The sequence below is a fragment of the Leptodactylus fuscus genome, chromosome 1, assembly GCF_031893055.1.
Source record: "Leptodactylus fuscus isolate aLepFus1 chromosome 1, aLepFus1.hap2, whole genome shotgun sequence".
NCBI classification, from domain to species: domain Eukaryota; kingdom Metazoa; phylum Chordata; class Amphibia; order Anura; family Leptodactylidae; genus Leptodactylus; species Leptodactylus fuscus.
In genome coordinates this window covers 84,232,877-84,249,345 of record NC_134265.1, presented here as the reverse complement: position 1 = coordinate 84,249,345, position 16,469 = coordinate 84,232,877, and the positions used below count along the sequence as shown (strand labels likewise).

The following is a 16,469-nucleotide window of genomic DNA, read 5'->3' as shown; positions in this document are numbered from 1 at the left end:
GTCAGAACACTACTGAAGTGGAACAAGAGCCTGAAGCATATCACTGGTTTAAATGCACATATGGGCTATAAGCAGCAACACAGTTACAAATTTAATCAAATAATTTTTATTTTTTAAATTTACTTTTGGGTGTTCTCAGTCGATGGTGTGCTTTAGATGCAGTTATCAAACTTGAGAAACTGAGCGAATTTGGTCACGTAACCAGATAGTTACAATGGCCAGTAGCTAAGCAGAAGACAGCAATATTGTTTCACATTTACTGTAGTTATTGATCTTTGTTGAATATTGACAGTGGTATTGGTAGCCATTTTTACATTGCCTAGCATATGGAGCACCTTCAATAGGTAATAGTGAGGATTCTCATTGCAATGGGTGTATCCTGATAAGAATCTGATGGAATATGTTCATTACTCACTCACTGTACATTGGGCGATTTTTCAATCATCCTTCTATGGTGCAAAGATTTTTCCATGCTAAGAGGCCTTAAAGGTTTTTTTTTAAGAATCCCATTTTTTAGGTAAAGTCAGAGAGTCTTATGAAGTGACAAAAGAAGCCTTACTTACTTGCCCAATCTACCATTGTTTGAACACCACCACTTCATTGCAAGCTTCAGCGATGACATGCCGCACTACCCCATGTCATCAATTTAGACAATTCTTGGCTCCAGCAGTCTCATATCAATATTGCAGCAAAAATCATCAGAAAGCATAAGATGCTGAGTCTGCTACAATGAGCTAAGGCCAATGGCTGGCTGCAGTAGCCACACTGGTATCATTGCTCAAGTGCCAAAACTGGAAATGAATGGAGAGGATGAGATCCCTGCAACTGGCACATTAAGGCGACGAAGATGAGAGTAACACATGGTTTTTATTTTACACTTTTTTTTTATTAATTTTTTTATTTTTTCCCCCCAGCAAACCCCTTTAGTAACTAGCAACAGATAACAGATTTTGGACTTCCACCCCTAACCTTACATGACAGCAATCCAGTCACTAAGGTATAGTCATATGTGTCAGATACAGATGTAACAGGTGATAAAGTAATAGATGATATTTCATGCTTACATTGGATCAGCTGTAAGAGCCCAACAATTCAACCCAACAATGACTGGCCCCTCCACCATGCCTGCCCCCTCTTGCCCCCTCCCAGACATGATTAACCCTATGCCTTGAGACAGGGATATCACAATGTAGGGATTTACTGTAGTAAATAAAAGCAGAGCTGCCACTGCTAGTAGTAATGATGACCCAGCTATGCTTGCACCATTTGACTTTTTGAATTTAGCACTAGAATAGAGTGTTTTGGTGCTAAATACCAATTGCATGGCCCAATCATTGATGATTTGCAGCTATTGAGATTACTAAAAGCTTTTGACATTGAATTTAAATGGCCAAATCATAGTGGGCTACTCCTATTAGCGGTGGAAGCCCTGCTATTACTTATTGGTTTAGGTGTGAATTTTACGTATATCTTAAGTAATTTTGCTCGTTAGGCGTATTTTTTTTTTATTAAAGTTTGGTGTTTTAATTTCAGCTTATAATTATTAGTTTATAATAATATAAATAATATAATATACAGTATAATTCCGACAATCATGCTTCTCTTTAACGAGCCAAATTCAGATTTAGGCCTTATACATACAACTAAGTAGATAGGCAGAGTGGGTGTCGATTTTTTTTAAAGGAAGGCATTAAGATCACATTCACATGACATCCAAGTGTCCACCGAATGCCGCCTGTGCTACATTTGTTTCCTTGTGTGAGGTCCATTCCAATCTGTTTTCACAAGGCATTGAATTGGACCGGGGTATTGGAACCCTCTCAGACAGCACAATGGGTCATGTGTATGAAGCTTAACAAAATCCATGTATACCTTATACACAGATAACCCATGTTGCACATACAGTCCACATATTGAAAAAAACAGAGGACCCGCCATGTACTGCAGAGTCAGTCTGTGTATATAAAACAGGATATAAAAATCAACATATCGGGAGACATGACAGGTCAAGTTAATCCAAGCTATTTCCATATACACAAGATGTAATTAGGGTTGAGTCGATCTTGACTTTTCAGGATCGATTTTGAAATCCGATTTCCAATCATTTTTCATTTGAACCCGATCTCGATCCCAATTCCGATCCCAATGCAAGTCAATAGGATTTTTTTACTAATCGGAGGTTGGATTTTAAAAACAATCCTATTCACTATACAGCATGGAATCTAACAATTGAACGCTTTAATTGTTAGAATCCACGCTGTGTAGTGATTTTGTTTAATCACTAAGTAGCCAAGAGGATTTTTTTTTAATCCTCTGGCCACTTAATCCCCCCTGGTGTCCATTTACCTGCAGAGATGGCTGGTTTGCTGCCCGTTGTTCTCGTTCTTCTTTGCCTCGCTGCCCCCTGCCTCCCAGGTTAGGAGAGTGTGAGTGGATTAGGAGAATGTGGGCGGGTACTGGGAGGGGAGACATCACGTCTCCCCACCCTGTACTCGCCCACACTCTCCTAAGCCACAAGCCCCACCTTCTTCCTAGCTCTTTAACATTAACCTGGGAGGCGGGGGCAGCGAGGCAAAGAAGAATGAATGGACGCAGCCGGCACACAGGAGGTTAAGGCTGTGTGCAGGCTGCTTCCATTCATTCCTATGGAACCGCAGCATAGCCTTCACACTGAGTATACACTCCGCTCAGAATGAGCGGAGCGTTTACTCAGTGTGAAGGCTAACATTGTTAGCTTTTCCCACAATGCTTGGCCAGTAGCAAAGCATTGTGGAAAATAATCACCAATCTCGATCCCACCTAAAAAGATTGTGTTCGGAATTCCGATCGCGATCGTGGAATTTTCTCGATCGCTGATTGGAATCCGATCTTTTCCGAACACGATCGCTCAACCCTAGATGTAATCCAATCCTTCAGGAGCAACACTATTAATTACTGTATATAGTGAAAACTACATTTAGCTAATTGATCAAACAATATAAATTGGTTTTACCTTGTTATAAGAACTGCGGCATCTACTGCTGAGTATTCATCACTCCAGCTTGTAGACATTTCCATGTGAACATCATTCTTCTTTCCAAATTCATCAAGCTGCCATTTACAAAAGCTTTCCAACATTTTCTCTCCATGGTGTCCTATATACATATCTGCCTATATATGAAAGTGTGATAAGGTGAGATTTTCAGATTATTTGGTGCATTAGCTCAATATGAACAATTGTTAGAACCAATGTTTAGTTAGCAAGATGTATTCTCTTTATTTCGGCCAGTTTACCATAAATTAAATAGGGCTAGTGGCCTGGCCTAACCTTTTCAACCATGGTCTCACACTTAGGGGGTGTTCACACTACCGTTAGTGTCCGTGGCTATTGTCCATACAAGATTTTAGCAACAGACACTAGCTGGTCCGTCTACAATTTCCATTCATTTCAACCATGTCTGTTTTTCAAGCGGACAAAAAAATTTTGAAAAAACAGTAAGACAGTAAGTGTCTGTTTTTTTTTTTTTTTAACATTGAGGTCTATGGGCAACGGACAAATAACGCACAGTAACTGATAGCCATCAGTTACAGTCCATTTGTGTCCGTTTAAAAAAACCCAACAGACATCTATCATAACGGACACAAATGGACCTTCTGAGTGTGAACCCTACCTTAGTTCTTTTTTGCGTTTTAGCAACATTTTTATCCTGTGGGGTTTTTTTTGATAAAAAACTCTGCTACCAGATGTCTGATTTTATAAAACTCCATACAATCAATGCTTGTTATAGTGATGTTTTTAAACAAATTCATGGTGTGTTTTTTTTTTTTTTTTATGCTTCTATGCAGTTTTTCAAAATTGCCGCATAATGAGTGTGGCTTTACTTTTTAGCTTTGAGGTTTCCTATGGACTTCTCCACAGGGCAAACGAAAAAACAAACAAACTGAAAAATAGGCAAATGGTCTAGAACCAAAAACAATACTACAAAAAATGCTAGTAAAAAATTAAATTTCATGGCATTTTTACAAGCCCCCCAAAAACTGTGGCATTCCAATTTTAAGATGCACCACTGCGATAATGTATGTCTGGTTGTAAGTACATACTACTGTACCTAACAAACACAATCTTTTCAATGGTAGTAAGGCAACACGCTCACAGTAACCAGTGTGTCATTGTTAAACTTTCAAGATCCTGATCATGACACCACTTAACACATGTTCGAGGCTGGAAACTTCTTTAGGCTGAAGACCCACATTGCGGAAACGCAGCTTTTTTTGTTGCAGATTTTGTTGAGGTTTTTTGAGCCAAAGTCAGGAGTGGATTAATCAAAAGGTAGAAGTATAAGAACTTCCTATACATTTCCGATTCCTTTTGTAGCCATTCTTGGCTTTGGCTCAAAAAAACACAACAAAATCTGCAACAATAAAAGCTGCACTACCGCAATGTGGGACCTCAGCCTTAGCAATTCTTACTCTTGAGGAATTGGAACAGTATTTGATGTCTGAGTGTAATATATTTATATATTACAGAATATTTCAGTATATTTTCTGGCGTGGCAGGTTTGGTGGATTTTTTGTGACACTCTTGAAAGTCATAATTAGTAGGATAAAAACATTTTTATTAAATTCAGTTAAATAATTCACTTAGATGAAAACTTACTGGAGTTTCGTGAAGAAGAATCAATTTTGTAACACGGAGATTCATTTGTACTCCAAGACTTTTATGTTGAAAAAGATTATATACCTAGATGAAAAGATGGAAAATTTACAGATCACATTTAGTATTACAATTAGAGAGCAATACGTTTGTTGAGCTTGTATGCTTGTGTGCATGGATGAGGTTACTGCAAATAGACAAAGGTTTTTGATATCTTTAGAGAAGGTTTATTAAAAGAACTCTCAGATTCATATTGATTGGGACAAACCTAAGGGTCAATGCAATAAAGTTCTATTGGGAGGCTTTTTTTGGAGGTTGATTTTGAGGCGGATTCAGGGTCAAAATCAGTTCCAAAAAAGTCTGTGTGCACTGACCCTAAAGGATCCATAATGATAGGCAGCATAAGGCCCTTTTACATGAATTGCCTTTCTGTCCATGTGCTATCCTTCAAAAAATCAGGTAACACACAGACCATTATAGTCATTGGGGCCATGCACGCATCCTTTATGTTCCATGGATGGATAGACACTGAAAAAAATTGTGCTATTCATTATTCTTTTATTATTTCTCAGCTATTCTTGGTCATTTAAATCTATGGGTTTGTGAATAAACAGACAGTACATGGACATTATCTGTGTGCTGTACGCTTTTTAACAGATACATTGCTAGGTAATTGCTGTAAAATCAAGAAAATAGCAATGAATGGCACATGTATAGCACACCAATGGCATAAAGAAATACAATAGGATGTACAACAATGTCCTATGTCTTCAAGTCTGCAAAATGGATATTTAGTGTGAAGCCATCCTAAAGGAGAGTGACACAGCCTTTTCACTGTTATACCAAACACAGCGGTTCTCAAATGCATGTATCTTGTACTACAGCTCATCCTGACCTCAGGTAAGTTATTAACATCACATTTTGTCAGTAAAACATCTGTATCTGTCAATTTAGTCCAGTAGTGAGCGGGCCATTCAGGAGTTCACTGCATCATAACTGTATCCGAGAACTATGGCCCACAATCTGACATTGTTTCCAAGACAGAATATGGTCATGTACATGGACACTAGAGATGAGCGAGTAGTACTCGATCGAGTAGGTATTCGATCGAATACTACGGTATTTGAAATACTCGTACTCGATCGAGTACCACTTGCTATTTGAATGTAAAAGTTCAATGCAGAACCAGCATTGATTGGCCGAATGCTATACAGTCGGCCAATCAATGCTGGTTCTTCTCCTACCTTTAGAAGTCTTCTCCGTGCAGCTTCCCTGCGGCATCTTCCAGCTCTGAATTCACTCTGTCAGGCATCGGGCCTGGGCAGAGCCGACTGTGCATGTCCGCTTGTAGTGCAGGCATGCGCAGTCGGCTCTGCCCAGGCCCGATGCCTGGCAGAGTGAATTCAGAGACGGAAGACGCCACGGGGACGCTGCACGGAGAAGACTTCTCGGAGGATCCAGCCTGGCCCTCACTCGTGGACTTGGTAAGTATAATTTGATTGAATGTTGCCTACCCCTGAAACGAGCATTTTCCCCCCATAGACTATAATAGGGTTCGATATTCGATTCGAGTAGTCGAATATTGAGGGTCTACTCGAAATGAATATCGAACCTCGAACATTTTACTGTTTGCTCATCTCTAATGGACACTAACTTCACACAGTAGAATTTTTTCAGTGGTATTCATTGTGAAAAAGCAGCCTCCCATTCATTTTAAAGGGGGTAAGACACTTGTAAAGAAAGCACAAAAAGCACCTACTGCTCAGTTACAGGAGGTATCACAGAGGAGTCATCACCAAGATTCATAAGTCTATATCAGCACTGATACAACAGGAAAGCATAATATTTATTAGAAATGACTAAAATATCACCAACTAAAAGCATAGCACAAAAGCAGAAACAACAAATATCTAAAAATATATAAAGAAAATATAGTGCATTGTACACACTTCATGGCAAGAGTCAACAAAGTCAGGAGGTGATGACAGGGAGAGAGGTACCAATCCTTAAACTCAAGCTCCTCAAGTTCTGACTCTGTACCCCATATAAATGACTCCCACCCTTATGCAGGCAGTACCAAGTGCACCTAACACAAACAGACCCTATGTGTTTCCTGGAACCTCAGTGCCATCCATCAGGGGACCTGACTATACTAGTACAATATGCTTGCAGGAAAGACAATTGCTGGGTAACAAATAGAGCCCACAGGCTACATAACTGAACAAGGAACCAACACCATCACTCTTTGCTCAGATATGTAGAATGACGGACTTTTATTTGTTTATTTGCTATCCAGAAATTGTCTTACCTGTAAGTATATTTATATTGTACCAGTATAGTCAGGTCCCCTGATGAATGGTGCCGAAGTGCCAGGAAACATCTAGAGACTGTTTAACTTGGCATTGCCCTTCTAAGGGCGAGAGCCATTTACATGGGGAACAGGGTCAGAAGTTTAGGATTAGTTTAGGGATTGGTGCCGCTCTTCCCGTCATCACTTCCTTTCTTTGTTGACTCCTGACGTCAAATGGGTAAGATCCACTATTTTTTTTCTTTTATATATTTTTTGATATTTATTGTTTCTACTTTTCAGCTATGCTTTTACTTGATGATAGCATTTTTTAATAATTTCTATTATATGTTATGTTTTACTGTTGTATCAGTGCTGATATAGACTCTGAAGTAAGACATTTCTTTTTCCACTAGATAAAAAAAATCAGCTTGCACAAAAAACAAGCATTCTGCCAGTTGTTGAGGCGAATTCCATCCAAAAATCCCATTGAGGTAGATGGAAGCAAGGAATATTTCTAGCAGTATGATGACAGGAAGATTTCCATTGGAGATATTGAATCAAGATCAATTTCTAAACTTCTCTAAACAATCATGAACATTATAACTTAAATTCATTACCATGTTGAGGATAGTAAGAATAAACTTCCTTGTAGCTTCTGATCCATGGTAAGAAACCATTGCAGGATCAGCAACCACCACAGTTTCTATGTTGTATTCTTGGCTTTGCTTGTATGAATATCGTTTTCCTCTTCCTGTTTCAGCCCCTTTAAAACTTTTGGTTCTTCTTTTATCTAGAAAATAAAGAAGTTAAACGCTTATTGACAGCTGGTTGCATATCATCTATTAAAGTGAAATCTGTTACCTTCTCCATTTATCAAGCTGAAGAAGAGGAAGAGGATTCTGGAAAAGACATACAAATAACTACAGCTGCTATACTCTGCTACGTCATGAGTCAGGGAACTCTTTTAATACTGCTATGTTTCAAAATGAGTCTATAACTTCTAAGAATGAGGCAAAAATCAATTAACAGCCTCCTCCTCCCCCTCCCCTCTCCATAGATTTTTGTGTGTAAGCTGAATACAGACACGGACTCTACATAAACAATCAGCCTAAATGAAGATAAGGAGGACAAGAGCAGAAAGAAACTGATTCTTCTAACAAAATATATTTAGATCATATTATATTAAGTTTCTTATTTTCAAGTAGATTTTTTTCGCAACATCTGCCACACCTCTTAGTTTTAAGGTTCATATAGTATACAGTGCTGTGCTTAGGGCAAATAGTGGATGCTTGTTACACGGCGTAGAAAGGAAGGCATGTGATCCCTAGTGTCAGGTGACTACAATACATAAATTAAACAGTCTCCAAGTTTCTAACTCTGATAGACAGTGTTTACTAGTAGCAGATGATCCTATTTATCACATATGTAAGATTTTAATGGTTTTGAGACTTAACTTTGCATTCATACATAAAAAAAACTGCACATTTCCTACAAAAATGATCCCAATAACTGGAATTCATGAGTCCACTTTGTTAATGGAGCAGTGTGCATATGGGACCATTCCATAGAGTGGTGGTCCCTTATGCCTGTCCATTCATGTAGAGGACATGGAAACCCTTGTTCTCATGATCGCTGTGGGGCCCATTAGTAAGATCACCAGCGTTCAGACAATTCTAAAAATTTTGTGGATATGTAATAAGTGGTTTTCATTGGATAGTTACCCAAAATTTTAAATGTTGAGATATTTCTCTCCTCTGGTCAATCCCAGTAATGAAAAGACGTCAATATCTTTCATAGTAGTAATATTTGCAAATAGTTTAATCTGGGTTTATATTATACATACTTATATTTTCTGTATAACATAACTGAAATGCTTTTAGGTTTTTTTGCTATGTTTGTGAAAGTCTAAATGAGAAGTTCTCCAACAGGTTACTAAATCTAGAGTCCCTTGTAATCGCCACCTATTTGAAGCTTAGTTTATAGATATGTTTACGTTCTGTAAATAATATAAATCATATATATTCAGTTTGAATGACCATTTCCATTTTTTTCTTCTGTTAATATGTTACAGTAAGGATTCTTATTGTAAAGCGATATCAGGCAACCTCTACTAAGGTTCCTGGTTTTATACCGATATGTCCTTTTGTCCATATACATTTATCATGTGGTAATTACCTTTTCAAGACAATGTTGTATTGTGACACTATGACATATAACATATGGGGTCTATGTGTAGCCACCCAGTGGGAATGGATTATTTACGGCTTATCAGGGTTTTTTTTTTTCATATGTTGAGTTGAATTGGTTACATAACAAATGTAGGTCTTTAACCAAGTTCCAGTTAAAATAAAGATAAAATAACACATATCTAACAGTATTTCAGGGATGTAGCTGGGGGGAGGGTCTGGTGGTGGCGGTGGTGGTATTGTTTTATAACATTCTCTCACTATGAAATATATGACATATGTAACATATGTGTAGCCACCCCGTGCGTCATGGGGGAGTCAACTGCATCCTTTTAAGTGTTTTGTTCACATGAGATAGTGGTATCAGAAGAAATTTAAGTCTTAAACCAAGTTCAATTTAAGTTAAGAGTGGACACGGTATTTTGTGGGGGGCAACAAGGGTATTTGCTACAGGTGCTGAATTCCAGAGGGGGCATCAAAAATCAAACTGTATAGACTGTTATAATTCTCATTATTAAGAGGATAATGCATAGTTAATAGGTACGGATGTGACAAACTTTAACTTGACTCAACTTAAATAACAGTTGAAAGAAATATTTTCTTGAATTTATCAATAGTTTTGCAATAAGATATCACTGTGAAAGTTACTACATTCACATTGTTTTGCTCTATTTGAACCACATGACATTTTTCTGACCTCCAAAACAAATAACATGTACAGTTTTATATTTTTTTTTATATAAGCAACTTTATCTATAAACATTGAATAATATTACAACCTGTTATTTAAGAATAAAAAATAAAAATGACCATTTCTGTTTTTACTTTTCATAAGAAGTGCTGGTGGTTTTTATTATTGTTGCTATATATGAACAACATGTGTATACAATAAACTAGTGTCTGCTTTTACTGTACATTTTATGTATATTTCATTATATGTAACATGTATATATTATATTCTAACTAATATGGGTTTTATGTATGTAAGTTAATAAAAAAAAAACATAAGTAATTGTAAAATGGAGTTAAAGTTTTGTATGTATATAAAGCAATATGGCACATAACCGACCTCAATATGTGAGAGCCCAGGACTGTGTGTCTGTCACCCTGATCTGTAGTACTTCACACTGTACACTGCTGACTTTAAGCACAACTCATCCAGTTGTTACTTACAGAAGTACTCCGATGACTCTGCTATAGTAGGCCTCATCACTGATGGCGATGATAGGGAATACAGAGACTTAAACCAGGATTTTGTTGAATGGTGCCAGCGGAACCACCTCAGGATTAATGTTGGGAAGACCAAGGAGATGGTGGTGGACTTTAGTAAACAGAGAAGTGCTCCGACCCCGGTGGAGATCCAAGGCACATGCATTGAGATAGTATCTGGACCTATAAGTATCTGGGCGTGCTCCTCAATAATAAACTGGACTGGGCTGATCACCTGGAGGCGCTGCACAGAAAGGGCCACAGCAGACTCTACCTGCTCAGGAGGCTGAGGGCCTTCGGGCTGATCAGGAGGGCCAGCTCTGTCCTGGGGAGCCCCTTGGACCCAGTACAGGTGGTGGGTGACAGAAGGATACTGCCTGTGGTGATCTCCATGCGGGAGAACAAATCCCACCCCATGTATGGGACCTTGATGGCACTTGGTAGCAGTGAAAGTGACCGTCTGCTTCATCCCAAGTGTGAGAAGGAGCGCTATCGCAAATCCATCCTTCCATCCGCGTTCAGGCTGTATAATCTACATCAGAGCAAGCGAAGATCACTCCGCACAGAAAACTAATGATTATGATTGTGAAGTCTTCCTTCTTTCTTCTTCTGTTCCTTAGTTGCTATGGACTCCTAGTACATATTCTCTTCTCAGCATATGTGTGTCTACGTCTGTAATATATTACTGTGTATTATCCTGTATCTGTATTACTATGCTGCTGTAACATACTGAAATTTCCCCACTGTGGGACTATTAAAGGATTATCTTATCTTACCATATTTACATTAGAAATGAAAATCACAAATCTTATCTTATCTTATAAAGCAAAAGCTGTAACTGGAACAAAAACTTAGGTGAAAAGTGTTTGACATGGATCTTGCTGGAATTCTGATATCCCCTTCTCATTGTTTTTGTGATGATAGTGAAATCCTTTATCTAGTTTAGAACACAATTGTTGTGATAATATTTCATTGGAAGTATGTTGTTTGTAGATCCTAAGGATATGTTCACACGGTGGAATTTGCATTGGATTTGGGGTGAATTTCACCCCCGAATCCAGGGAAGATTCCACCTATATTCAGCCTCTCATTGAAAACAAGAGATTGCAGCAGGATACAGAAAAAAAGCGTCCTGCTCGATCTTGCCACAGACTCCACAGTTGATTTAGCCAGAGTCCATGGTTTGAGACTCCCTGCAGATTAGGCCCATTCATCTAGGCCTAATAAGCAACCGAAAGCCGCAACAGAATACTAATGCCTTGCAGGATCTGGTCGCAGCCGATGGAGGGCAAAAATGCCAGTGGCGGAAAATGAAAATGAATTCCGTGTTATTTTTCACTGTGTGAACATACCTTATGGGTGTTGCAATAGAGGAATCCTGTGAAAGTAGTGAAAGTGATCAATATCTAAATGGGCGTCTAGCTATACCAATATATTTCTAGATTAATTTTTGGGTTTGGAGAATTTCTCATTTGGACTTTTTTCAAGAATCTGTATTTTTCTGTTACAAATAGGAGATTGGACCGTCCAATGTCAAAAAGTTTGCTTCTCTTTTAGTCAAAAATGGGCAGTAAGAACACTAAGAATATTGGTGTTATTCTTGCTCATTTTGTTCCAACATAAACAATAGTTAGGTGGTACTGTATAGATTTTTTAATACTTTTTCATGTATAGTTTTAGGAAACTTGGCACAAGAAACTGGATATTTTAACAATGTATAAATTATAAAATATCTCACTGAAGAAGTGATCCTGAAACTTTTAATAAGATGTGTAGACTGAAAATATGCATATCATACAGACTTTAAGACCAATGAGAAACAACACAGGTGTTCTATCCATATACTATGTAGAGAAAATTGTTACACTTGTGTGTTTATTTTAACATACTAATGCCGGCTACATCTGTAGGTCATCATAAATGTGTGGAAAAGACCTGTTGTAATACCTTATGTAAACAGGACAGTACTAAAAGTCAGCTTCACACTTTACGTAAGACACAACAGGAGGCATCGGGGATTTGACATATTTCTATTGACCATTGTAAGTGATACAGGATTTTAGAAGTAAGAATTCCAGATGCTAAATCAATAATAGTGATATATATATATATATATATATATATATATATATATATATATATATATATAAAGAGAGAGAGAGAGAGAGAGAGATATCAAAAGCAAGCAATGAATTTTCAGTGATCAGTTGAAGTCTACTTTTGCCTGTGTGTAAAATTCTTCTGGTTTTATTTCAGCACTGACTATACAAGACATATCAGTGTATACATTATACAGTTAAGGAAATAAGTATTTGATCCCTTGCTGATTTTGTAAGTTTGCCCACTGACAAAGACATGAACAGGTTATAATTTTAAGGGTAGGTTAATTTTAACAGTGAAAGATGGAGTATCAAAAATAAAATCCAGAAAATCACATTGTATACATTATATAAATTTATTAGCATTTTGCTTAGAGAAATAAGTATTTGATCCCTCTGGCAAACAAGACTTAATACTTTGTGGCAAAACCCTTGTTGCCGCGCACAGCACTCAGACTTTTTTTGTAGTTGATGATGAGGTTTGCGCACATGTCAGGAGGAATTTTGGTCCCTCCTCTTTGTAGATCATCTCTAAATCATTAAAGAGGCTCTATCAGCATAATTATGCTGATAGAGCCCCACATATGTGTGAATAGCCTTTAAAAAAGCTATTCAGGCACCGCTAAAGTTATATTAAACTCCCCCCCCCCCCGTTTTAGAATATAACTCTAAAAAAGAATATGTTAGGCTGCATTCACACGGAGTAAACGCTGGCGTTTTTTGTGTGTTTTTTGCACATAGCGCCGCGTTTACGCCGCGTAGCGCCGCGTTAACGCCGCGTATACGCCGCGTTAACGCCGGGCAACGCCACCGCTAAATAGCGCGGCGTTAACGCGGCGTATACGCGGCGTTAACGCGACGCTACGTGGCGTAAACGCGGCGCTATGTGCAAAAAACACACAAAAAACGCCAGCGTTTACTCCGTGTGAATGCAGCCTTACTCTTATCTATCGTGCACGGTAGGCGGGCATTCAGGGTCCGACGTCATCTTCAGCCACGCCTCCTCTTCCAGCGATGTCTTCGGGTCCCGTCTTCTTCCGGCGCTCGCGAACTGCCATTGATAAAAAATGGCGCGGGTGCATGCGCAGTAGCATGCTGCTACTACTACTACTGCTGCTACTGTGCATGCACCTGCTCCATTTTTTATCAATGGCAGCTCGCGAGCGCCGGAGGAAGACAGGACAAGAGGACATCGCTGGAAGAGGAGGTGTGGCTGAAGATGACGTCGGATCCTGAATGCCCGCCCACCGTGCACGATAGATAAGAGTAACATATGCTTTTTTAGGGCTTTTTAATGGCTATTCATGCATATGTGGGGCTCTATCAGCATAATTTTGCTGATAAAGCCACTTTAAGGTTTTGAGGCTGTTGCTTGGCAACTCGGAGCTTCAGCTCCCTCCTTAAGTTTTCTATGGGATTAAGGTCTGGAGACTGGCTAGGCCACTCCATAACCTTAACATTCTTCTGTTTGAGCCATTCCTTTGTTGCCTTGGCTGTATGTTTTGGGTCGTTGCCCTGCTGGAAGACACAGCCACCACCCATTTTTAATGTCCTGATGGAGGGAAGGAGGTTTTCACTCAGGATTTTACGGTACATGGCTCCATCCATTCTCCCATTGATGCAGTGAAGTAGTCCTGTGCCCAGAGAAACACCCCCAACACATAATCTTTCCACCTCCATGTTTGACAGTGGGGATGATGTTCTTTGGGTCATAGGCAGCATTTCTCTTCCTCCAAACACCGTTTTTGCTCAATTTTTGTCTCATCTGACCACAACACCTTCTCGCAATCACTCAGAATCATCCAGATTGGTCAGATGAGACAAAAATTGAGCTGTTTGGCATTAACCCATCTTGCTATGTTTTGAGGAAGAGAAATACTGCCTATGACCCAAAGAACACCTTCTTCACTGTCAAGCATGGTGGCGGAAACATTATGGGTTTTTTTTTTGTTTTTTTTTTTGGGGGGGGGTTCTCTGCTAAGTGCACAGGACTGCTTCTCTGCATCAATGGGAGAGTGGATGGAGCTATGTACCATGTCCTGAATGACAACTCCTTCTTGTTGACTGTTACCTGTCTTCAGTTTTCTATGAAATACTGTACGCATCTGAAATGATTTTAGCTTTAGTTTCCAGACTAATAATCAAAAGAATAGTTACACAGCTAAATATTAACCACTTCAGTACCGGGCCAATTTGTGGTCCAGGACCAGACACATTTTAGGTTTATTTTGTATGTGCGGTTTTGAGGGCTGTAACATTTTTCCCGTATGTCTTAGTCAACTAATTTTTGCGTCTTTTTTCGGGGACACATAGGGCTTTATTTTTATGTTGTTTTTATTTTCAAATGTGTTTTAATTTTTTTTTTATATCCAGGAAAATGTAAACATAATAGGAGGGAAATTGTGTCTGGTTTTCAATTTATTTATTTATTTTTATTTAATAACACAAAGTGTCACTGAAAAACTTTATAAAATAGTTTTTCCTCTCCGTTACGGTAATTTATATTTTGTATGGTGTCATCGGGGTGAGGCTAAAACCTTTAATAACAGCGTTTTATTAGCGTATTATTATTATTATTTTATTATTATTTTATTTACATTTTTTAAAAACTTTTTTATTATATTTTTATTTTATTTTTTTTTCTGATCACTTCTTTTTTGTATTGGCGGCGGATTTCTCCTGCAACTGAGGCTGGTACATTTAGCCTCAGTTGCAGGAGGAATACAGCCTCCTGCACGCTGTATACACAGTATACAGAGCTGATCTGGGTCTTGTAGGACCCAGCAGCTCTTGCAAGACGCTGCTCCTGGCGGATCACGTGACCGCCGGGTCAGATGGCGGCGCCCATAGCCGTGTATACAGCGCTCATTGAGTGCTGTATACACAGCGATCGAGATGGCAAGGAAGGGAATAAACCTTCCCTGTCATCTCTCTGGGAGCTCCGACTGAAGTCACAGCCGGCTCCCAGCTTCAGTAGCTGCACGATCTCTGTGCAGCTACTGTGTTCTGACTGGACGTACAGGTACATCCTGTCAGAACTAGGCAACCACTATCCGGATGTATATACTCTATGGGCGGTCTGGAAGTGGTTATGAAATTGTCACTACATTTCTGAAATCAGAGAAAATCTACACAACGACCAACATATAAGTAATTTACAAAACCTTGCAAAATAGAATATGAAGTGAAATACAAGTGAGAAAAAAAAAACATACCTGTAACTCCACAATATGAATGATAAGTACTAGTTCTGTTTCCTGTTGTTTTATCATCTGTAGTTCTTTTTCTTCTATAAACTCGATGAGCGTTGCTAGCTGCCGTAAGGGTCCCATTTACAGGTTCAACGTAGATGAAATCTTCATTCATTTGTATGAAACCCATCTAATTAATATGAAACAAAGCATAACAAGTTAAGAAACTGTACTGTATGTCTACTGAAATACATAAATGCATGAACTAGAATATCATGTATGATAGATGACAATATGGTAGACTTGGCACTTAGATTCATAGAAAGGATAAAATTAGTCAATTCCCAACATTGTCTCCAATATGAAGATAAATACCAGTGAGATAGCTAAATAATGAAATGTACAAAGATTCTCTTTCCAAAATGTATCATTTGTGCTTTCTTTTTCATACAGTGTTTAAGCATTATTCTAAACTTATAATGTATAGGACTTTGCATATGTCGCTCCCTCCGTTTACCCCTTTAAAGATAACTTCCTCCCTCCATGATGTCACCACTAAACATTTCCAAGGAGACTTGCTAAGTAATTTACTCGAGAGCTATCAATATCTCCACACTATAGATGTGTATACATTATTTAATGTGTGGTTTCAGTGATCATTATTTATGTATTGTTCACATCTACAGTATGTTATTTCTATTGTTTTGCTCCGTCATATGGCAGCGCTGGACCCATCATATGACCATCATGGTGTCCATCATTTTACCAAACAAAACCGCCCAGCATGCTGCCCTAGCCTAACTTTTGATGAAATTTACAACAGAGTCTCGAAAGAGAGCAAAGGTGAATAATTCCTTCTAT

At 38.6% G+C, this 16,469-nt stretch overlaps 1 protein-coding gene across 1 annotated transcript in view; it reads right to left on the bottom strand.

Annotated features, from left to right (window-relative positions):
* Window positions 1–16,469, bottom strand: part of ADAMTS19 (ADAM metallopeptidase with thrombospondin type 1 motif 19) — a 209,874-nt gene that overhangs the window by 173,359 nt on the left and 20,046 nt on the right. The window contains exons 3-6 of the mRNA XM_075272292.1: window positions 15,633–15,798; window positions 7,541–7,713; window positions 4,637–4,720; window positions 2,993–3,150 (exon numbers count right to left, since the gene is read on the bottom strand). Of these exons, the coding sequence (XP_075128393.1) occupies window positions 2,993–3,150; window positions 4,637–4,720; window positions 7,541–7,713; window positions 15,633–15,798 (581 nt within the window). The remainder of the gene's footprint in view (window positions 1–2,992; window positions 3,151–4,636; window positions 4,721–7,540; window positions 7,714–15,632; window positions 15,799–16,469) is intronic.